General features: G+C 33.2%; 4 protein-coding genes across 5 annotated transcripts; 2 read left to right on the forward strand and 2 right to left on the reverse strand.

Moving 5' to 3' along the window:
- Positions 1–75: 75 nt before the first annotated feature.
- LOC123193449 (nudix hydrolase 26, chloroplastic) lies at positions 76–3,782 on the reverse strand. 2 transcript variants are annotated; one of them, XM_044606449.1, is made up of 6 exons: positions 3,509–3,782; positions 3,351–3,401; positions 2,315–2,407; positions 916–1,010; positions 444–558; positions 76–356 (listed from the first exon to the last, which is right to left on the reverse strand). In XM_044606449.1, exons 1-6 carry the CDS (start codon positions 3,737–3,739, stop codon positions 234–236), a joined length of 708 nt encoding a protein of 235 aa, XP_044462384.1. In that variant the 5' UTR covers positions 3,740–3,782; the 3' UTR covers positions 76–233. The 2 variants fall into 2 exon arrangements, with proteins under 2 accessions (XP_044462384.1, XP_044462385.1); XM_044606450.1 differs by having other exon boundaries at positions 76–345; positions 3,509–3,777.
- A 1,291-nt stretch (positions 3,783–5,073) lies between these two features.
- Positions 5,074–6,971, reverse strand: LOC123193451 (nudix hydrolase 26, chloroplastic-like). The gene is made up of 6 exons (XM_044606453.1): positions 6,653–6,971; positions 6,495–6,545; positions 6,059–6,151; positions 5,847–5,938; positions 5,379–5,493; positions 5,074–5,268 (listed from the first exon to the last, which is right to left on the reverse strand). Exons 1-6 carry the CDS (start codon positions 6,872–6,874, stop codon positions 5,203–5,205), a joined length of 639 nt encoding a protein of 212 aa, XP_044462388.1. The 5' UTR covers positions 6,875–6,971; the 3' UTR covers positions 5,074–5,202.
- A 2,779-nt stretch (positions 6,972–9,750) lies between these two features.
- LOC123192901 lies at positions 9,751–11,296 on the forward strand. Its single transcript, XM_044605602.1, has 4 exons — positions 9,751–10,068; positions 10,155–10,259; positions 10,349–10,496; positions 11,073–11,296. The coding sequence occupies exons 1-4, from the start codon at positions 9,889–9,891 to the stop codon at positions 11,201–11,203; spliced, it is 564 nt and encodes a 187-aa protein (XP_044461537.1). The 5' UTR covers positions 9,751–9,888; the 3' UTR covers positions 11,204–11,296.
- Positions 11,297–11,519: 223 nt separating this feature from the next.
- LOC123192900 (exocyst complex component EXO70A1-like) lies at positions 11,520–24,793 on the forward strand. Its single transcript, XM_044605601.1, has 12 exons — positions 11,520–11,821; positions 12,096–12,191; positions 13,250–13,455; positions 18,198–18,446; positions 19,584–19,722; positions 19,794–20,006; positions 21,183–21,388; positions 22,207–22,407; positions 22,503–22,602; positions 23,461–23,573; positions 23,838–23,984; positions 24,395–24,793. Exons 1-12 carry the CDS (start codon positions 11,651–11,653, stop codon positions 24,510–24,512), a joined length of 1,959 nt encoding a protein of 652 aa, XP_044461536.1. The 5' UTR covers positions 11,520–11,650; the 3' UTR covers positions 24,513–24,793.
- The last annotated feature ends 234 nt before the right edge of the window (positions 24,794–25,027 follow it).

Consider the following 25,027-nt stretch of genomic DNA (forward strand, 5'->3'; position numbering starts at 1 on the left):
GATTGATATACCGATTGTTTTATGTAGATTAGGGCAATTTTGTGAGATAATGTTAAGACAACAAAAACATACGAATGTCTTAAATTTGAGAGATATTTGAATGCGTATATGGCGGCACTTGGTTCTTGTTCTTCTCGTAAGCATATCAAATCATTATTCATTACAACTTGTAATATGCTAGTGATATCCAAAACACGCTGCAAAAAGTGATGGTTCTGTAGAGTAATTTATGATCACGTATGCAATGATAATTGCATTGCAAAAACTTGTGACTTAATATTATTGAAGATAAGGAGCGAAAACTGTAAAAACTTCCTTGTAGACAGGCTTCTTAAAATCAACAGCCTGAAAAGAAACCGAAGCAAGCAAAAATTAGAAATCAACGCAAGGAAAACATTCAAAACTTGTTCGTGTATGAACTAATGTTGGGAAGGTATACTAACATGCTCAGTTACTTCTTCCGGTGACATCCATGAGCACTGCCCAAACTCAGGTTTCTCAGTCCCATCACCCAGAAGATTGATCTCTTCCTCTTTTCCCGTGAACTTGAGGAGAAACCTGTATTTTTTCATTTGTAAGGTTAAAAGCAGTAAAAGAAAAACCCATTCGATGGCACATTAGAATATAAAAAATAATCAGTTTAAGGAAGCCACCGCAGAAATAGTAAGCTTGCATATTAACCTCTGCAGAAAATAATAATGAAATGTACAGGCACAAATCCACTTATTTCTACTTTCTAATGTTACCCAATCCAAACCTAATTGAACCAGAGCCAGAACCCTAATGAAGCATCTATTTTTATTAAAAATGAAAGGCAGTTAAAAATTGGGTCGTAATTTCATTTTTTTTTAAGTCTATCTTCCAATCTGAAACAGTTTATATGACACATCTAAGGGTTAAAAACAAGACACTTACCACTTTTGTGCTTGACCTTTCCAGTCAGATCCCCATTGATGTTTAAGTTTTTCCCTGACGTCAGGAGGAAAATCGTATGTCAACCAATAAGGTGTCTGCATTTGTATTTGGAATATTCAAATTAGCAAAGGGCAAAAATTATCAACTTCAATACAATAAGACCACATAACAAATACATAGTTGTGACAAAACCTCAACTAACAAAAGTGCCACAACATTTTTCACCCACCTAAACACACATAAAACCTAGAGGGGCATCTGTATGAATTTGGTGAAGGGCTTAAAATGATCTTAAAACTTGAACACGTTAGATTATCAAAGATTTAACTTCGGGCTAAAACTAGAAAAATGATGTAGGCCATAATAAAGTAAATGGTTGAATGAGTTCTAATTACAGTGTAGACCATGAAGAAACAGACATCATGTAATATGAATTTAAATACAGGAAATTGACAACATTATAAAAAGGAAGCAAGAAGAAAGACAGCGAGGTAACATAGCAGTAAACCTACATCCATGCCAACAGAGCAATTACAACATCTATCTTTAAAATCACAAAATAATAGTCAATAGAATAAAAAAGTTGAATTAAGGGATTGAACAGAAAACATTTATCTATGTGCTAGCAGCCATCCAGTTTTAATACAGTCCACCATGAAATGCTTCAAACTTCTTTATGACAACCTTGAGGTTATAAAATCCATGAAAAACTTCCCTGCAATTAGTTGCGAATCATTAAAGTTACTATTTCACATAGCTTCACCATTAAATGCTAGTTTTTGTCAATTTTTCTCAGTTGACCCCAAATGGACTATTTTAGTCCAAGATGCTTATTCAAGATAAATTCATGAGATAGTGGGATCTCTTTAGGATCTACTCCAGCCTTCATAGTTATCTACAGTTATGAAAAAAAGTATATTGACCAAATGACACTACATGACTTACAAATTGAAAAGAATAAAAGGTAGTTGATTCTTTTCAGTGGTTTTCTCTTAATAACATGTACCTGTCATTTAATTCTTAAATTATGTTTATATATATATATATATATATTTGGGTAAGTAATCATGGTGTTTATGTTATCTCTTAACCAATAGAAATATTGTCTAAACATTGTATTCTAACATATTTTTTTAGTCCATATTGCAACAAAACTTGAGGACAAAATAGTCTATTTGAATCACTTCGAGAAAGTAAGGACAAACTAAAATTTCAATGGACAATTCTAAGTCAGACAGTTAATAAGAGAGAGGCAGCATTCAAGGAAAATCATAATTTAGTTAGGTGAGCATAATTTTCACTAAACAAAAGGACACATTATTGAAAATCTCTACACATGTTTAATCATGCTGCCCTAAAAGCTGTATGCACAAGAAATAACATTAAGTAAAAGCCAAACCTCAGCAAGAACTTCTGCTGAACTTATTCCGGTTTCTTCTCTTAATTCTCTAATGGCTGCTACTTTTGGATCTTCATCCCCATCAATTCCACCCTGTTCAACAAGTTAAGTTGTATTGAGATGCCACTAGATGTCATATAAAAGAAGTATTTTTTCCACAATGAAAATTAAAGGCACTTCAACTTTAAAAAAAAAAAACTGCAAAATCTAGCTCTCTTACCATACATCCAACAATAAATCAAGATCTGTTTGTGTATGAAAATGATCCAAAATACAGCTACAAATAATAGGCCTCAAAAGTTCACTCTCTAATTTCTCAACACAAGAGTATACATTGTCCCAAAAATCGTAAGAAATGAGTTAACATAAGTTGGTATCATAACTACTGAGTTGATACTATTACATATTTACCATGATATTGGAATAATACACGGCACACAGCCCCACATTTCTCATGACTTCATAGTAAAAATGGTAGGCGTAGTTTCATACCAAATCAAAAACATCTCCAAATTTCAGAAATGTCACCAGAAACATAGTTTTGAAAAAATCAAACATTACGCTTGTAATTTGTAACGCCATATTGCACAGAAAATAACATTACAATTATGACTTTTGATGTTTCCAGAGACCTAGTTCCAAATCTGTTCACAAAATTTAACCTAGTGCCTTTCCGGTATTAGGCAAGCTTTAATCAACACTCAAAACTTATAAACTAGTATCAAGTATTAACATTCAGTATTGATAATACACCACTGTTTTATCCCATCATTGGCAGCTGTTGAATTTGCACTGCCCTCTTAAAAGAATCCAAGAGTTGCTAAAGACACATGCGCAGTTATTACTATTACACTAACTCGAAAGTAATAACTGAACAGCCACATTTCTTCCAAGAATAGCTAATAATCTATTTTTTCCTGGAAAATTCTAGTATGCGTAAACTAATACAACATAAACAACTATGAATAGAACTGCTTCATTCTAATCCAATAGTGCTAATTTCAGTATCACAAAATGAGCACAAGTGAAAACTTACCTGGGGCATTTGCCAAGAATCGGGTATATCGAGCCTTGAAGCAGCAAAAATCTGAAATTTTAACACAAAATGAGCATCCTATTATTATTATTAAATTAATATAGACAAAAAAATAAACACACATAATTCAGAATTCCGCGATAGAGATGATTATTAACCTTTTTGGAAGAATTGATAAGACAGATTCCGACATTTCTTCGATAACCTTCTGGAGGGACGTCCATGGATGAATGAACTAGCCGCAACTTGGAGAATTTGGAGAGATTACAAGGGTATTTTGGAAACGTATAACTACGGTTGGAACGATTGAGAAGACAAGTAGAGCAACGATTAACCGGAGAGTTTAAGAAGATGGACCGGCTTAAAGTCCTTGCCATAATTTTCTTCATTTCTTCGACACCGAAATTTATACGAAAATATTATTAAATTTATTAGTAGGTATTTGTTGAAACAATTTATATTTCGAATCTAATTATGTTATATATTTATTTTTCCATTATGGACTATTCCCCGTATAAAGTATCTTTTTACCTTACGTTTTCATAAAGGTTAAGTCGGTTAATTTTAAGAATAAAATCATTTTTTATTTATAATATTAAAAATAAATAAAAATTTAATCTCTTTCCTTCTTCAAATCTTTAAAAACTAAAAATTTGTCCTTAGAACAAGTTTAAAAAAATTGACATTTTCTCTAATAAGGTTTAGTTTTTAATTTCTGGTGTTATTACCAACGGTGAAGATCTCTCGACACATCATTATGTTTCAGTGGTCTCTCTTCCCTCTTTTATAACGTTGGTCGAGGAAAATTTCGTATAGAAGATGAAGACGAAGATCTCGTCTTCTTGACGAAGTTCTTTATCTCTCCAACTTCAATCGACACTGATCGAGTATCTAATTGAGAGAAGAGAGATTGCTAGAGGGAGAAACTGTCAATAATAGTGTCGGAGTTTAAAAATTAAACCGTAGGAAGGGAAATATCATTTTTTACGACTTAACCTATGAGAGAAATTGTTAATTTTTAGGGTTAGAGAGGAAAAAAAAAATTTAAAATATTAGAATTTTGTTAATTTTAACCGTTTATAAATAGATAAATAAAATTTTTAAAATTAAAAGATAAAAACTTGAGATAAGAAGATATTTAGATGAAAAATAATTCTTTGGCCTTATTTTTAAATTGTGACTATGTAGCAGATAATTTATACCAATAAAATAATACACATATTTTTAATAAAAAAAAGTTTTAATAATAGTGTTGATAATAATTTAAAAATAAATATATTTTATAAAAAATTAATGAAGAGATCAAAATATTCTCAAGTGTTTTCTGATTTTCATGTTTGGTTATAAGGAATCAAAGTCCGATTTACATAATTAATAAAGAATTCTGTTGAATAAAACAAGAGAATTTTCTCATATGAGGTCGAGATATACAAAAATTAAGATTGGTGAAAATTATCTTGTAACTAAATCGAATCAATTTTTGAATAAAAAACTATCCGGTTTTAAAAAAATTTAATATATTTTCAAAAAATTGAAAAATAATTAAAATAAGATAATATTTTGAAATTTGGTTCAAAATCTCTTAATCAAAAATTTAGTTCAGTTAATTGATATTTTTGATTCAGTTCAAAATCATTTAATTTTTTAATCAATTCAATTTTGATTAATAACTTTTTTAAACCAAAAATTTAGTTCGATTTTAAAAATTGACAAACCAGTTCGATTAACCAGTTTCGACACCCCTTACAAAAATAGTATTGATCCATTTGTTTTGTCAATCACAATTAACAAGGATATCAAATCATTGTTCATCATGAAAAATTTTGTATCATAATATTTAACATAAAATTATTTATTGAAGATAAGGAGCGAAAACTGACAAAACTTCCTTGTAAACACCCTTCTTGAAGTCCACTGCCTGCAAAACCCATCAAACCAACCCAAATTTTAGACAACATAAATGAAATTCAAATTCCAGAAAAACTAATAAATGTTTGTATTTGAGAATTTTCATATAATTGTACTCACATGCTCAATTATTTGTTCGGGTGTCATCCATGACCACTGGCCGAACTCAGGCTTCTCAGTGCCATCACCCTGAAGATTGATCTCTTCTTCCTTCCCGGTAAACTTAAACAGATACCTGGATTGTTGCATTCTTACTTCAGAAACACAATAGGAAATAGCATCATCAATTGTAAAGCAGCCATTGCAGAGCTAATATGCAGGGGCTAGATTAGTGACTAGTTGAAGCGGCATATATATATACACATATATAAACACATACACACACTAGCCTTTTCCTGTATACAAATATATATACACATATATAAAAGTCTATCTTCCAACCCACTTGTGTTTCAGGTCCAAAGAATCTAACTATCCAAGGGATAAACCAATTGCATACTCGAAAGTGTGAGCTATCATTTTTTGGATCATCGATGGAGATGTACACCAATGCATCCTTTCATTTTCCTAATAGTGCGAGTTGCTTACCATTTCTGAACTTGGCCTTTCAAGAAGTAACCCATATGTTTAATTTTTTCTCTGACTTCAGGGGAGAAATCATATGTCACCCAATAGGGAACCTGCATTCATATTTGAATTAGCAGGAAAGTATTATAGATTAGACAGACAGACACTCCTATACTTGAACACAGACATGGGGGAGAGTTACATATGAAAGAACAACAAGTAAAAGCCAAAACCTCAGCAACAACTTGTGCCGTGCAAATTCCTGTTTCTTCTCTTAATTCTCTAATAGCCGCAACTTTTGGATCTTCACCCTCGTCAATACCACCCTGTTCAACAAGTTAACTTAAAGATCTGTCATATATAAGTGCATATTTCAACAAGTTAGCTTCAGTGCTTCACTTATAAGCTCTGTTACTAAAAATATACCAATACATAGCTTTCAAGTAATAATGCACAAATGTTCAGTCTCCACTCAATTTTTATTTATTTGATAATCTGGAAATCATAATTCAAAACCCTAATGGATCAGTCTCCTAACATTATAACTTACATGACAAATGTTCCGTTAACGTTACCCGAACTCTGCAACAGTTAACATTTGCAATTTGGACTTTCATATTAAGTGCAGCAACACAACAAAGAAAATCGCTTTCCAGTCGGTACAGTTACCTGGGGCATTTGCCAAGCTTCGATTACATGGAGTCTTGAAGCAGCAAAAATCTGAAATATTTATGCATATTCATAATCATTTTATTAGTTAATATAAGCTAACAAAAAAGAGAGATCAAGATTCAGAATTCAGAGAGTGAAAGGTTATTAAATAAAACCTTTTTGGAAGAATTGATGAGACAAATACCAACATTTTTCCGATAGCCTTCAGGAGGCCAGTCTGTTGATGAACAACACACAAGTGGCTGGGTAGAAAATTTGGCCCACTTAGGAGGGCATTTTGGGAACGAAAAACAAGCATCGGAAGGATTAAGAAGAGAGGAAGAACAAGGACGAAGTGAGAAATTTAAGGAGATGAAGTGGGTTGAAGCCATGGACATTTTTTCATATGACCTGCAAACGACTTTGGTGAAGTTTTATGAAATTAAAAAAAAAAAAAGTTTATGAAAACAAGTGTAATGGAAATTAGAAAATGAAGGAAACATTTTTCTTATTTCTCATCTGTCTGGGTTAAATCTTATAAGTTCGAAACGTTTCTCCGTATGAGTTTGTTTGTAATATGCATTTCTCTATCATAAAACAAAAAATGGGTCTTTACAATTTGGGTTAGATTTTACAAGTTTTAGAAAGTTAAGGGTTATATTAATATTGAAAAGAAAATAATTATCAATCCCTTATAATACGATATAACGTAAATGAAAAATAATACGTGTCCTAAAATTTAAAATTATAGATTTTTTACTTTTTTTCAATTTCAAAATTAATTTGACAGGTAAATTAATATCAATGGCACTCTTTAAGATTTAATCTCTCACTTCGTTTCAATCTCTGATTCCCATTTTCCAGATATGGAAATTGTTTTCTTTCACTTCTTCTCTTTCCCTGCTCATCTTCTCTTTTTTATTTTCTTCCTCGTTTCCTTTTTCTTTCTTCTCCTATCTACCATTGAAGTGGGCAATTGAGTTGAAGGACCTACATTAAGCAAGCTCGTCAAAAGACTGATGCTGCCATGGATGTTGTCTACGCTTTGAAACGACAAGGTCAAAATCTCTATGGTTGCAGACTAGGGCAAGAGTTTGGTTTGTTGGCATTTTCGTGCATTTTGTAATGAAATTTCATAGACTAATGAAGATTTTTATAGTATTTGACTAATTGATCCGTGTCTTCTATTGTAGTTTGTTAATCTAATTAGTTGGTTGATGAAAGGCCAAAGTTGAGATCATGATATGATAATGGTGGTGGCAAGGTAGTGTGGTGGGGGTGGTGGTGGCAACAACTTGGTGTGATGTGAAAGATTTGTTATACAAAAAAAGGGTCTTAAATTCGAATTAGTGGTTAGAATTGAAATAGGCGTCGGGTTGCTTTTATTGAGCATATGTTTCAGTTAAATCTTTCTTCAAATTCAAGAGTTAATTAGATATAATGACGTTGTCGCTAAGATTAAAGTTGGAGATGGTGACTCCGTTAGTCCAACTCTTATGATAAAAAATGATAATACTACAAATGTAAGTCTTAATTAGAAATTGTAACATTGTTATCAGTTTAATTGTCTCTAATTGTGATTGAAAGATTATATGTTGAGAATTGACAATTGATAAAGAGGGGAGGTGAAATAAAAAGAAAATATAATTTAAATAAATACACATACAAATTAGTAATTAACATTTGTATTCAGTATTCACAATATTTTCATGATGTCACTAAAAATAATAAACTAGTAATTTACTGCAGAACCAAACCATTAATGGAAGTGGATGATGGATGAATGAATGAATTTTTCAAACACAGAGTGGGAAATTTTATTTTATCAAAGTTTGGGGGGAATAATGTTATTCCACCTATTTTAATTGACCATAAATAGTTAATAATATAAACGTTTGGTGCATGAAAAATAAGATAAATAAATAAAATGATATACTCAACTATAACAATTTAATTCATGGTTTACAGTAAACGATATATTTTTCTCATGATATGTCATCTTTATATTTCATTTAGTTTTCACATTATTAAATAAATTATATATAATTGGTTTATGATGAGCACCTTTGAATATTCTTTTATGTAATATTTATTATTAATAAAATTATATATATAAATAATACATATTAAATAATTAGATATTATTTTATTTTTTATTATATAATAATATATTATTATTTAAATATAAAAATTATATACATAACAATCCTCGTTTATCCATCCATTACATACTTAGACCCAGTATTGGCCAAACCAAATAGTAGCCATGTCCAATGTGAGCAGGATCCCGATGCCTAGGAAGAAGATAGATCACTTTGCATTAGAAAGGGCAAGAGGGTAATGCCAGTAAGACACAAGCACTTCCATTTTATGGGCTGCGGTACAGAATACAAGTCCAGGGGGCTGGCGGGCCACGGCCCACAGGTTGTGCAGGCTGTGGTGGAGGTTTTAGAGTCTGGCCTGCAGGCCACTCTAGCGCGCGGCAAAAACTAATTAAAAAAAATCAATAATAATCAAAAATAAAAATTTATATATAAAATATATATAATATGACGAATCAATCTACTGTAACATATAAATTGACCTGTTAAAGGTAACGAAAACATGTTTCAGAGGGTCTTAAGTAGTATTTAGACCTTATCATTTTGTGGGCCAATACAACATGAATTATCAATATAATGAATTACACTAAATTCAATTCGATATGATTTGATGAGACCCATAACTAAGTGTAAACACAAATAGTTCATATTAATGCTTTGATAGAAAGAACAATCTAAAATGCGCCGATTTTAAAGATTAAAAACAAACTAAATTTACTATTTTGTTAAAAGTTAATTTAATAACGTAAATTTAGTGCATCAACATATTTATGAACATGATAATGTAAACTAGATTTTTTATCATCAATAGATATACGAATACTCCTATATGATCTGACCATTTCTAAGGAAAAAAAATTTGTATGAATAATTTTATCCCAGGTGGGCTCTTACTAGAATTCAAACCCAGATGCATCTCCTGGCAGAATTTAAACACCGATACAACTCTAGATGTGAAAAAAATATGTGAAAATATGATATCTGATTCTATCTCTAGTTGCTGGGATTGAAGAAAGTGAGGCATCCAATGCATAAATTATATAAATTTATATGACCAAAAATAATTAAAATTAGGCATAAAAAAGTGAGAAAGAGATAATAGAAGTCAAAATCAAAGTGCGGAACAGCAGAGCCAAATGGAAGCTCCAAGACGCCAGAAAAGAACTCTGCTTTTCCTATTCACATTACATGCAATTGATAGTAACGGCTGAACTTTCTTAAACAATCTCTCGTTCACACTGATTCTCCACATAGCACCAAAGAGTAAATATAAGTATACTGTATAACTGTCCTTTCTTCTTTGAGTTTTTATGGTGACAACAATGGCAGACTTTCCTCCGAACCCAGAGGACGGAGAGCTCTGGATCCCGTCCGAAATCATTCATGAAATCACTTCTGCACATGGCACAGTGTCACCGCCGCCAAAACACACCGTTTTGTCTCATCATCCTCCTCGTCCTACGCTTCCTCCTGTTGCCCCAAACTTTCAGGTTATATACTTAATTTCCCACTTTCATATTTTATTCTACTGTGTTTTTATGGCGATCTCATTAGTTTTTGGCTTGCAAAATTGCAGATTTGCTTTGGTTCTTTTGGTGTTAATCAAAGTGGTGTTCACCCTGACGTTGTAGGTTCCCCAACACCCTGTTCATCTCACAACACAGTTACACGCGTAGTACAGGTGAATCAAAATACCCTTTTGAGATATTTCAAAACAAGAAGAATTTATTTCATTACACATAATTCCATAAACTTCTAATTAAATTGTAGGGATTTGATAAAAAAGGAAGCAGCGTTTATGTTGAAAAAAATGGAGGGACAGGTGTCTTTCTTCCTCTTCCTCGTTCAGTGAATACTTGTGCAAAACCTGATGAGATTGCATCAAATCCTGGAGTTTCCACTCAAAAGAAGAAAAGGGGTAAGATAATCTAATGTTGCATATGTATAAAAATTGCTTTTTTATCATAAAAATTTGATTTTTTTTAGAAGTTGGTTTCAAGTAATGATGTTTAAGTTCGTCTTATAGTTCCCTAATTTGGGTTAAATCATTATGAAAGTTTGTTGTTTAGTTGAAGAATAAAGCTCGAAATTAGCTGTTCGTCATTCTCTGGTTGGGTTTGCATTCATGTAATTTTGTTATGCCATTCTCATTACCATTTTTACCTACATAAATCTACAGTAAATTCTTATCAACTATTGCAATAATCTTGATAGAAATAATTTAATATACATTTGAGGCGAATATACCTAATATTATTTTATGAACAAATTATATAAAATTATTTATATAACGATAATATCTAATTAGACAATTTTAAAATAAAAAAAATAATAAACAACTAAATATCTCAATTTATATAAATAAATTTATTTATATTTTATTAGTAAAATATTAAGAGTGATTATAAAATTTATTATATATATCATAAGTGCTTTAGTGGCATCCATTGTTAATGTTCTTGAATTTTTATGGTTAAATTATTGAAATATGTAGGTGTGAAGAAAGGAGGAGGAAGTAATGAGAAGATGACATGCAGCAGCTTGAAGAAAGGAATTCCGGCAAAGAAAGAGCAGTACCGCCAACTTCCTTCTGGGATTTGTTTGCCTCAGGATTGGAAATACTGATTTAATTAAATAAAAGAGGATCCTTGTTCCTGAGTTCAACATCTCCATGGGAGAAAATGAAATAAATGAATAAAAAATAAATCTATTTGAATATTCTTTTTGCATTGAAGGTCAAGGAGTTTCTGAATTTACTTGATAAATTTGACAGGAAAAGAAAAATAAGCATCACATTGTCAACAAATATATTGTAATTAACACAATTAATTATTTAATCTAAATTATGGTAAAAAAATTATTTATAATTTCCATAACCGGTAGGGTAAAAGGAAAGTAAAAACTTGAATTGACCAATGAGACAGACGGTTTGGACACCCCCTATATATCTGCGAATGTGTCAACTTCTTTCACTTGCCCCGAATCTGCGCTAATTCTTCTTTCTTTTCAAATAATCTAGTTATCAAACTACCCATTTTCCATCCAAGCAGCAGAAAGAAAGAACGAACAAAAATGGTGGTGGTGGGAGTTACCGGCATGGAGTCTCTTTCTTTGAGTGAAAAAGCCGCCAAAATGAGAGAATCTTTGCAGAAATCGCAAACGATTACTGATAACGTTGTGTCGATTCTTGGCTCTTTTGACCACCGGCTCTCCGCCCTTGAAACCGCCATGCGTCCTACTCAGGTTATATTTTATTAATATATTATTTTTGCGTTTGGTTCGCGGGAAAGTTTGAGGGAAATGAAGCGAATCTGGGTTTTCTAAGTTTAGAGTTGTGGTTGGTGAATACCCAGAAAGGAAAAATTGTTGATGTGGTTTAGTCTGACTTTTGGATCTGATCCGCTCAGCTCCATTTGGGAGATTTATTTTGTTGAAGTGTATTGTTTGGTCTCTTGATGGTGTACAGCAAGATTTGTTGCTTAATTTTTGTTTTTATTTTTTTAATTTTGATTTTCAGATTAGAACACATGCAGTCAGAAAGGCTCATGAGAATATTGATAAGACTTTGAAGGCTGCAGAGGTTATTCTGGCTCGATTTGATCTTTCTCGTCAGGTTGGTTTCACTGCTTACTGTGATTTTTATCTTTTAGCTATTAGATCTCTTGGAATTGTTTATAATGGTGCTAGATGTATGGCTGTACATTTGTTATGGTTTAGTTTAGGCTTTAGAGACCAATAGGGGTCAATTCTAGCAATCGCCATATCATTCCAATCCTAAAAATAAAATTCTACCTAAGGAATATGAAGAAGAAACCTTCCCCTTGATAGAAGATTGTGAGAGGCTGATAAGTAAGTCAAAATCAGTCAAGACCCCATTCTAGTTGAGATGAACGAAGAAAAATAAATTGCCTTTGAGGTCTTTTGAAATCAAGCCCCACATTGAAGCGAAAAGAGCACTTTGTCCCTCACCACTCTAGAATCTTTTATTTTTGCATCTTCAAGAATGTCAAATGACCCAAAAAGAACTACAACTTCACATTTGAAGGTGTCTTGGCCTTCTTTTGTTTACCAAACACACAAAAAATGTTGTGGAAGGAGAGAAGGTCAGGATCTCCAAGTAGCTCACTGGAAGTTGGTTTCTTTTCAAGCCTATAACTAGAAGAATGGAGTTGTTGTGATTTGGAGGAAGAGATGATCTTCTGTTTGTTCATCCTTTTTGTCAGCCCTACGGATGGGACAAATTCGTTGCTGGTTACCTTATCTGAGTAACTTCTACCTTTCTTCCAAAACTAGAATCCAACTGTAGACTTTAATCTTATGGGGAGCATCAGCTCTCATCTCATGATATGGTTTATCAAAATAAGATATACAAATATTGTAGTTGATACAATTATTTAATCCTGAAGACCCTTATGATTTTATCTAGAATTCCTATTTAGAAGGGTTAATATGAAAAATGACCATATTTTAATGCAATTTCCTTAATTATTCAACATCCATAAATTTTCTCAAGTATCATTTATAATGCTTATATATAAATATTTAACTTTGTTCCTCTCCATTTAGTTTCAAGGTATCAAGACCTTTACTTGATGTTGTGTTATTTTATGCTCATTATCTTTATGTACGATTTTTTCATAGCCATAAACAATTTGTTTTTCTGATTTACAGGCAGAAGCTAAAATACTTAAGGGGCCACATGAGGACCTCGAAAGTTATCTAGAAGCAATTGATCGACTAAGAAGCAACATTAGTTTTTTTAGCAGCAAAAAGAGCTTTAAAAACAGTGAACCGGTGCTCAACAATGCAAATAATTTACTTGTAAAAGCCATTTCACGGCTAGAAGATGAGTTTAAGCAATTATTAGCTTCATACAGGTTTGTGTTGTCAGTTTTCTTGATGCTATGTGTGGAAAAATGAAACTTTTTTGCTTGATTTCATTGATAGGTAAGTTGTACAATATATAGTAGTGGACCTATTCTAAATGAGGATAAAATCCTTAAATAATAGGAAAGAATTAAACTAGAAGTATTGACTCATTATTTACGTATAAATGAAAGATATTGTCCATAATGATAGGAGATATTCCAAGGATGCAGGTGGAGAGATATTAGGAGTTTCTACACTTCCCTCAAGTTGATGAGTGGATATTTTTCGTTCCCAACTTGTTAGTTATCTCCCGAAACCTCGAAGCTGAAAACCCTTTAGTCAATACATTGGCCAATTGGTTTGTTGATGACATGTAGGGAGTTATGATCAACCCATTTTTTAATTTTTCTTTGATAAAGTACTGGGCAATCTCAATATGTTTGGTTTTATCATGTTAAACTGGGTTATGTGCTATATTGATGGTTAACTTGTTATCACAAAATGACTTCATTGGACCACTCACTCTGATCTTTAGGTCATTCAGGATTATTTTGAGCCATAAAATTTCATAAATATTGTGCGCCATGGCCTGAAATTTTGCTTATGCACTTAATCAAGCCACAACATTTTGTTTTTAACTTCTCCTAGTGATTAGATTCTCTGCAATATAAGTACAATATCCAGCTGTAGATAACCCATGTGTTAGAGATCCAACATAATTTGCATCAGTATATCCATATATAGTTAGTCCTTCGCTCTTTTTAAACAAGATTCCTTTTCTAGGTGTGGGCTTTAGGTATTGAAGGATTTTCTAAGCCGCTTGAAAGCGCTCCTCCTTTGGGTCATACATAAAGTAACTTACCACACTCTTAGCACATGCAATGCCTGGTTGTGTATTGAAAGGAAGATTAACCTTCCCACCAATCATTGATAGCGCCCTTTGTCCACCGCCTTCCCTTTTTTGGCTAATTCTATGAATTGGATCCGTAGGAGTGCTTGAAGTTTGCTTCCAAGTGTTCATGTTTCTTTGAGTAAGTCCAATGCATATTTTCTCTTAGACACAAAAATTCCTTGTTTAGAATAAGCTACCTCAATTCCCAAGTTCAATTATCTCGAAATCCTTAGACAACTGATGCCTCAATCTTTCTTTTCTTCTTCATCATTTTCAGTCACAGTGATGTCATCAATGTAAACTAACAATATAGTGATTTTTCCTTTACTTGAATGATTTATGAACAGGGTGTGATTACCTTGACTTTTTTTGTAGCCAAGTTGAATCATGACCTTAGTGAATTGTCCAAACCAAGCATGAGGGGATTGTTTTAATCCATATAATGCTTTTGGAGCTTGCTCCTCTGTGTAACTTGTTATTTCCATCAAATCCTAGGGGTATCTCCATGTACACTTCTTTTATGTCTTCATGGGAAAAAATGGTATTCTTCATATCAAAGTGTTGCATATCCCAACCAAAATGAGTTGCGAGTGATAAGAGAATTCTTATAGTGTTCATTTTGGGGCGCAATGTTTTCCTAATAATCCACTCCATCAATTTGTGTAAACCTCTTTGCAACCAACCTTGCTTTATATCTTTTCAAATTTCCATTTGCTTTAAATTTTATAGTGTATACCCATTTGCAGCCAACCACTCTTTTCCCATTTGGTCGAGTGACTATGTCTTAGGTTCTATTTTTCTCTAAGGCACACATTTCTTCGTTCATTGCCAATATCCAATTCCTGTCTCATGGAACATCTTTGACTGTTTTAGGAATCTCAATTGAATTCAAGGTAGAAAGAAAGGTTTTGTGCTCTGAGGAGATTCGTTAGGATGATACAAATTTTAATATGCAGTGTTTGGTACATGTTCATGTACCTTCTCGAAGGGCAATGGGAAGATTGAGGGCTGAGGTAAATTTAAAGGGTTATTAGGTGAATCTAAAACTAAAACTGGTTGATCAGTGCTAATCAGAGTCAGATGAGATATTTTCATTACCTGAGCTTGGTTGGAATCTTGGAATTGCTTTAGGGCTAGAACAAATTGTACTCTCCAGTAGTATTGTTTGAGAGGTTTTTAGCTGGAATGGTGTTTAAGGGTTTGTTTGAGGACTGAGTCTTAACTGATTCAATTGAGGTTTGACTCTTGGCTTGGATTGGTGACTGAGTCTCGCCTGACTTTGGTTGATGTTTGACTCTAAACTTGGATTGGAGTCTTGGCCGACTTGGTTAAAGTTTGACTCTTGGTTTGGATTTGCAACTAAGTCTTAATAAACTTGGTTGAAGTATGCTCTTAGCTTAAATTGGTTGGATGTTAGGTTCATGATAGCCAAGCTTATCAAGTGATTCAGTTGACATAAGCAAGTCATGGTCGGGCATTAAGTTGTCAAGAAATACCAAGGGACCTGAGCAAAAATCATCTTCACTTGTTTTCTCCCCCTGAAGTTGAATTTTGAAAACTGGTTCAATTTTATTGAATATGACATCTAGTGAGACAATGACTTTCCTTTGAGAAGGATCATAACATTTATAACCTTTTTGGGTTTGAAAATAGCCCATAAAAACATGTTTGTGAGCCCTAAGATTTCATTTGCCCCATTGAATCTTATGAATATGAGGATAAATTGCACACCCAAAAATTTGTTGAGGAAGAGTATAAGTCGAAACTGAATAAGGACACAAATGCGATCATGTTTTAATAGGACTCTAATTTTCCGAAACTTGAGATGGAAGATGATTAATAAGATATGTAACAATTAAAACTTCACCCCAAAGAGACTTAGGAGCGTTTGAGTGAAATAGAAGTACTCTAGTAATTTTAAACAAGGGTCAATTTTTTCTTTGCAACCTCATTTTGTTAGGGTGTTTCATCACATGAAGACTCATGGATTATTCACTTAATTTTGAAAAAATTGGAGAGTGTTTTATTGAAGTAGTCTCTGACATTATGTAATAATCTAAACTGTTTTATTTTTTCACCAAATTGGGTAAAAATCCATGTTGTAGAATTAGGGAAATCAAGTACTAACATTATATTTATATTTCATAAGAAAAAGCCAAATTGTTCAAGTACAATCATTAATAAAAGATACAAACCATTCAACACCGTTAACATTAGGAATTTTTGAAGGACACCAAACATCCAAATGAATTAAAGAAAATGGTTTATTGTATTTCAAAGAGTTTCAAGAAAGAAACATTATGTGGTTCTTTGCAATTTGATAGACATCACACTTAAAATCACTAACAAACATGTTTTAAACAAGACTGGGATACACATTTTTCAAAAGAAGGAAAAAGGGATGTCCCAGGCAAAGATGATTTGCCCAAGACTCCAAGCTGATAGGTTGCATTTATGCTTGGAAGTTCTCTATTTAACCCATCTGAGGATAGATTAGTTGCAATCATGTTGGTAGTCAATGTTGAAGAGTTAATAAAGCCGCTAATGGATGAGGAACCGGACAGGGGGAATTAAGATTCCTTTTGCAACTACACAACATTGGAGATCTATGGCTGAGCGGCAGTGGAGCACAAATCTCTTATAGAAAACCTTGTTGACAAGAACTAAGGTCATGAACCACTATCCAATGATGATAATAGAAACGAGAACCAAGTTGCTCTAGCAATGAAGACTGCAACAATGAAACTGAAAGTGACTAAAGCTATGGCAATGCAGGCCACCAGAGTGAAAAAATAGCAATTACAAAGAAGGCACATTGCAAAAATGACATAGCAGCAGCAACGAAGGTCCTCTGAGCTAAGAAAAATGTTGAGCAGAAGGACCAAAACAAATCTAGCAAAGTGGACCAGAGAGCGGAAGCATTGAAGACTTTGATACCATGTCGAAATATATAACTTTTTCGCTTGATTTCATTAATAGGTAAATTTTACAATAAATAGTAGTGGACCTATCCTAAATATGGATAGGATCCTTAAATAATAGGAAAGAATTAAACTAGAAATACTTACGCAATATCTATGTATAAATGGGAGATATTCTCCATAATGATAGGAGATATTCTGAGGATGCTAGGGGAGAGATGCTAGGAATTTTAACACTATGCATTCGTTTTTGTGAAGTTGTAGGATCAATCCTCTGTGACTAGCCAGTGCTCCTGTGCTCTCAAGTTTGGAAATGAGCTGAACTCATTGTCACACTGCTTGCTGCATCTTCTTTTTGCTACCACATGCAGTTGCAAGACATGTCCTTAGTAGTTGCTAGACTACTATATGCATGTTTGAAAAATGCTTCCTTGGGTTATGTTATCCTCACGTTATTACATTTCCATTTCTATGATATATGCAGATCATTTATTCACTTTAATTCCCAACAATGATTAGAAATGCAATAATTGAGTTTATTTTATCTATATTTTTTAAAGCACCAATTAGTAGTTTTAGCACTGAGTTTTTCATTTTTTCTTCTGCTCAACAGTTGCACCTGGTTAATTGTTCAATATGCCTTGTAACTGTTATGAGATTTATACTTTTTCTCCTTCACTTGTGATAAAATCCAGCGTTTTGCTGAGCAGTTTACTGAAATCTTTTTCTTGGTTATCTGGGTAGATTTTTTTCCTATTTTATTTGCATTGTGTAAGCATTATGCTTGTTTGTCAATAGTGTCAGTCAGAGGTCTTGACTGATCTTGATGGATTAGATATTTAGGTTTTCTAATGAACTGACATTGCAGCTTGTTTACATATTCAAAGATGCTTTCTTCATATCCCTTTTCTTTTTCTCTTTTTTGTTTTCATTTCAGCAAGCCTGTAGAGCCTGATCGCCTTTTTGAGTGCCTTCCAAATTCAATGCGACCCTCATCAGGTTCCCCTGGACAACATGAAGCTAATCACAAGAGTCCTTCACATAATCACTTGGACAACAGTGACTTAGAAACTGCGAATTTTACACCACCCACTCTCTTACCACCGAGGATTCAGCCGCTACTGCATGATTTAGCCCTGCAAATGGTTCAAGCTGGCCATCAGCAGCAATTACTCAGAATTTACAGGTATGAAGCATCATCATTAATCCGTAGACATTTGATCAGACATGCTGGTTAGGCAATTTGATCTTATGGAAAAAGTTTGAGAAAAAGCTTCGACCACTGATGGATGTTTTTCCTGAAATCCCAAAGTTTTGGAAGACTGTATGACTTACTTTGAACAACAACATTATGCCCCTTTGACTATTTACATAAAATCTAAGAATGGAAAAAAATGGAACAACCCCCTGCCACTTTCTTCCAACATGGAAATCTCTTCCCCAAAAATATATTTTATACAAGATAATAGAGTGAAATGTACTATTTTTCATATATGCAATTATCGATAAATTTATGTTTACAAACTGCAGAAAATTGTAATATTGAATTGTATTGGTGTACTGAGTTGTGTTGTTGTGTCTAGAGATTGGTTAGCCACTGATTTTAGGGTCACCTATTTCTGAAGTTTTCAAACATCAAACTCACCTGCCAACAATCACTGTACCATGTGGCCTATAATATGGGGAAGGCACTATTCAATGATAAGTTTTAATGATGATTCTTTCTGATCTATCCATCAATATGCATTCAAAAGAATTTTCTGGTAAGAGTGGTGAATTGAGCTTGAAAAATATGTTTTGGCATCTGGATTCATCTGTGTGTTGTCTTCAAGCTGGAGAGCATGCCTTGCTGTTATTCTTTTCCAAATCAATCATGTACCACCCCTTGTGTTCCTGGAGAGACTGGTATGCCAAAGATGAATCATCTGTTTATGATGCATTGATACACAGGAAAGAATAATGACAACCAATATCTAGAAATGAAATCAGTTGTTCTGTTCAAGGATGTCATTGCAAAGATTGGGATATTTCTTGTGGAATACTAAGTAGCAGTTCCATAAAGCACTCCTACAAGTCTTCTTTCATGGTGTTTGGAAGTTATCTTTTAGATTAAATCTGCTCTTCAACTTCTTATCATTTATAGAAGCAACCTAATATTTCTGATACTTAATTGTTATAAGAAAGAGTTATATTTGGAGATCTTTTATTTTATTATTCTGTGCCATCAACCTACTGGATATATTTATGTGTATCCATTACTCTCAAAGATGTGTATCATGTATTTCAACAAGTGTATCATTCATATATGTTATATATATTTCAGGGATACCCGTTCTTTTGTTTTAGAAGAAAGTCTCAGGAAGTTGGGAGTAGAAAGACTTGGCAAAGAAGATGTTCAGAAGATGCAATGGGAAATGCTGGAGGCAAAGATTGGAAACTGGATTCATTACATGCGTATTGCCGTAAGATCTTTATGGAAGATTCCCAAATACTTATATGCCTATTAGCCCAGTAATTAATCATATTTGAACAGGTGAAATTACTTTTCGCTGGAGAACGTAAAGTTTGTGATCAGATATTTGAAGGCTTTGATTCTGTCAGTGATCAATGTTTTGCTGAAGTTACTGCAAGTAGTGTGTTAGTGCTTCTAAGTTTTGGGGAGGCAATTGCTAAAAGCAAGAGATCACCTGAAAAGTTATTTGTACTTTTGGATATGTATGAGATAATGCGAGAGCTACACTCGGAGGTATGACTAATGTTTGTTTGACATGCACTAGTTGAAAAACTTATTGACACTAGTTTTTTTGGAGATGCCAAAATTAGGTATCATGGTGTCAGTAGCAATTGAGATCTTTGATTTTTTTTTTACTTATTATATGTTTATATATATATAATTGTATTATTATTCGCATATATGGATAAATGTCAGGATGGTCTGTGTGATTTTCTGGTTTGTTGTGGCAAATTACTGATTTAAAACATGTGTTAAACTTATTTATGCATTCCACAATAATAGAAGTGTAAATATTATTGTGAAGTCATTTTATATTAGCTTAAATATATTTGGATCAATGATCTCTCAACATTAAGCCTAGCCCATTTGACTAGAGGTCTTGGCTTTGTGTTATCATAATTTAATGACTTCAAATTAGATATGGCATAGTCTCATCATTTGAACCTAAATGGAATGTGTGTGCCATGTAAACATTTGTAAGTGATTTCTTTTTTTAATTTTAAACATGAGGAAGCCATACCACATTCTTGTTCCCACCTTTTATTACATCAATCTGTATTCTGGGTAACATAGTAATGTAATATTTGTAAATTTCTCTCTTTCTCTCTCATGCTCTTAGTGAAATTAAATATTAGATAAAACAACCGTTCTATTGCACATAGAAATCAGTCAGTCTGTTATTGAGTTTCTGGTACAAAGTGTGTGGTGACATTAGAGAATGTTCAAGGATCCAATGTCAATATTGATTTTGATATAAATTTGTTATGGTCATACTTTTATTCCCTCATGAGCTTTCAAATTGTGTGTTGAAGTATTGTTTTTCAAGATGATTAAAAAAAAATGTACTAAGTTTTAAATTTTACCGTATTTAGGTGTTCTGTCATTTAATCTGTGCCTAGATAACAATGCTTAGATACTTTCAATACAAGATTATGTGTAACATTTCACTTACATTACACGTATGAGTTAGATATGTACTTTTTGCCTCAACTAGTTATAATGTTGCAATCAAACAAGCAACACAATGTATCTGATATTTGACCTAAGCTTCTTTATAGATGCTTAGGCTGATGACTGAGTTACTATTACGTTCATTGGTCCAATCTGCATGTTCTGGAAAATAGTGGTCATACTTAAATGGTGCTACTTATTTGTAGTTAACTTGAAAGATGGTCTTTCTGTTGCCAGATTGAGTTGGTTTTCAAAGGTAAAGCTTGCACTGAAATTAGAGAATCTGCATTGGGTTTGACAAAATGGCTTGCCCAGACAGCTCAAGAGACCTTTGGTGATTTTGAAGAAGCAGTTGAAAAGGATGCAACAAAAACTGCTGTGTTGGATGGAACTGTACATCCTTTGACAAGCTATGTCATTAACTATGTGAAGTTTTTGTTCGAGTAAGCACAACTGTACATATTTGTTTTTTCAGTTATTTAGTTGTATTCTGCTATCAAATTCTTACCAATATAAATAGTATATGTATTGGTTTTTAATATCCTATTATGGACTTTTGCTTCTTGATATTTAAATTCTAACAGGTGTCTCATATACAAGGCCAAATTTTGATTAATGGACTTGTCACAAACATTTTTTGTGTCGACTTGGCTTGTTTCACACTGCAATATGAAAAATTTCTTGATTGCTGCAGTTGAATCTAAAAAAACCTGCATTTGATTACTGGGTTCTACTAGCACAAGTCTATTTATCTTGTTTTAATCCCTTTTTGGCTTTTTTTTTTTTTCAAAGGCAGTCAATTAGGGGGAAAAGACTCTTATCTTTGAATTATTGAAACATTCACATCAAATCATCATTTAAGTTTGTATGATTTCTTTTAGTTAATCCTTTTCTTTTTTCTTTAAATAAAAAAAAGCCTCCAGTTAAGGGGTGAAAGAGTTGCTTTCTGAGAGTTCTTTTTTATCTTCTTAATCATCCCACCCGACCCACCCTTATCTATGGTCAATAAAAATTAAATGGATTCCTCTCCAATGCTGTTATGAGGAGTGTTTGAAATTTGATCCATATGCTTCTTGTTCCAATATAAGAAAAGTAAGCAACTGGGTTTATATTCTGTTAGGGACAAGTTTTTGAGATTCCATCTGCACTAGGATTTTATATATAAGAGCAAAATATTTCAGATTTGTGGCAATATTTGTTTTTTTCTTTTTTTCACAATTGTCATTGATTGACCTATCATTTTTGCATAATACTTAAACAGCTACCAATCGACTTTGAAGCAACTTTTCCAAGAATTTGAAAATGGCGATGGAACAGATTCACAATTAGCTACTGTAACAATGCGGATAATGCAGGCACTTCAAACAAATTTGGATGGGAAATCAAAGCAGTATAGAGATCCAGCTCTGACACACTTATTTCTGATGAACAATATTCACTATATGGTCAGATCTGTCCGCAGGTTTGTCATGTTCTTTTTTCTCTACTTTTATTAAACTTTAAAATGTTTGTCTTGTTTGAGTGCTGTAGCTTAATGAGTCAATATTCTGTTTTTAGGTCTGAAGCCAAAGATCTGTTGGGTGATGATTGGGTGCAAAGACACAGGAGGATTGTACAGCAGCATGCAAATCAATACAAAAGAAATGCTTGGCAAAAGGTATTTTATTGACCCAACACCTCCTTGTAGAGCATCCTGGAAAATCTTATTTTGTTACTTTTTGTAGTTGAATGGATTGGTTTCGTGCTGTCTTATGAGATCCTTTCTTGAGTTGCATGATCATTTTTATATGAAAGGACTTGCACTCTGCGTTTACTTGTGCAAACATGCATGGAAGTTTTGTGTGATATGAATTGGATATTTCCCAACGGCAAGATGTGCATCCCTGTTTTTACGCCAATTAAGATGTCTAGCAAAGCTTTATCATCACCTATAGTGTACCAGGTTTTTATTGGGTCTCAACAAGAAGTTTGCTTGAGCTTGCTTGTCTAGATGCCTTTGGTAGCAAGTTAATAATATTGGACTACAAAGTTGACGTTGCCACAATTGGGGGTTAAAAAAAGTCTAGAGCAAATTTTATGGGCAGTCAAGGATATTATAAGCAGAATTCATAGGTGTAAGTTTTTATTTGTGATTCGATTTGTTAAACCTAACTAGATGGTAAACGAAAACCAGGAAAATAATAGGTGAACTAAATAATCACACTATGGTGCTGAATTGCTTGTATTGATGTAGAAACTGTGTTTATCATGTAAAATCCTCTTATGACATATTCTGATACTCTGTTGACTGGTTGCAGTCAGCTCAGCCTCTTCCATCTTCTTACTTTTTCGTTCAACAGGCCATTTGAGTTTCCTATTTGGAAAATGTGATATCAAGAGCTGTTATTAGCGTTGTAGAGATAACCTCCTGTTTATTCAATGATACATCATCAGCTCTTGCCCTTTAAAGTGAATGAATAGCCTTCAAAACTGCCTAATTTTCTTATTAGATGTGGTTTCTTTTTCTCCTCTGCAGATTCTGCAATGTCTTTCTGTTCAAGGCTTGGCATCATCTGGTGGTGGTAGTTCAGTGGCTGGTGATGCATCGGGAAATAGTAGTGGAGTTTCAAGACATCTGGTTAAAGACAGGTTGATATGTGCATCCTTCATATAACATTTTTTACTTCTAAATTCTAATCATAATTCTATCTTTTATACATCCATTTCTAATGTAGGAAAAGTAGGATTAACTTTAAGTTTATAAAAGTCTGTATTTTAATTTTTTTAGGAATTATTTATCAACATATATTTTTAGAGTTTTATTTCAGCGTGAATTGTTTTAGTTAACTTAACTAATCTTACTCTTCCCACATCAATTACACTTGGTGTAACTCTTCTGATAATGATTGACAGGTTCAGGACGTTTAATACGCAATTTGAGGAGCTTCATCAAAAACAATCTCAGTGGACTGTTCCTGACACGGAGTTGCGGGAATCTCTGCGGCTTGCAGTTGCTGAAGTATTATTACCTGCATACAGATCTTTCATAAAGCGTTTCGGGTGTGTTTCCTTTTCCTATTAGTGAAAAATATTTTGCTTGCTCACTTACTAGTCATTCATGAACAAATAGCACACAAACACATTCAAAGATAAGCATCATCCATTGCGCATGTGAAAATTCAAATTGATTGAAGCTTTTGGAGTTATTTCATCATATTGTTTCGAGTCAAGCTTAAAAACTGTTTATAAATTGGATAGCTTGTGTCATGCAGTCCATGTCAAGTTTTGTGTTTAATATATACAGACTGGAAATATGATCTAACATTGGGTTGACAAAATATGAATTTGTCAGAAAACTCACTTTAGCTGTTGCATGAACAAAATCTTCTAATCTGCTTAGTTTTGTAAAAGAGTTATGGTGATAGCATTTACCTGTGAGAATCTTGTATCTGGTATCTCCATTTGTACAGGTCTCTGGTTGAGAGTGGGAAGAACCCACAGAAGTACATCAGGTACTCAGCCGAGGATCTGGAACGAATGCTGGGTGAATTTTTCGAAGGGAAGACATTGAATGAACCCAAGAGGTAGAATTAGCCACCTCTTGATGATGAAAACAGCGGTACAATATCAAATCTCAGGTGGCGCTGGGTTTGCGATGCGATGAAAAGAAAAATGGATGTACGTTGAATGATCAATTAGAAGTCATTTTTACTTATCCACAGAATTCCCAAGTTGTTCTGTTTTAGTTGCGGTGTGTTGTGGTAACATAAACATCAGTGCTTTCCCTTGCAGAGTTTCATTCAGATTATTTGGATGGTGTGAATAATTTTCAGTAGTAAATATTTGATCAGATTTACTGATTAATTGAACATTGATTGATTACTGGGAGGGGTTGTAAGGGGATTTTATTTATTTATTTTATGATAACATTAAAAAAAAAAAAAAAACTAGTTTTCTTATTCAGTTCATTGCACAAATTATAGAGTTGATCTCAATAATCATGTGATCTTAATTCTCCCACAAAGGGGCTCCGTTGCATTAATGGAAAAAGCAAAATTGCCGGTATTTCTTTAGGAAATAGAATGATTCCTTTTCATATGTTA

Source organism: Mangifera indica, chromosome 12 (genome assembly GCF_011075055.1).
Source record: "Mangifera indica cultivar Alphonso chromosome 12, CATAS_Mindica_2.1, whole genome shotgun sequence".
Taxonomy (NCBI): Eukaryota; Viridiplantae; Streptophyta; class Magnoliopsida; order Sapindales; family Anacardiaceae; genus Mangifera; species Mangifera indica.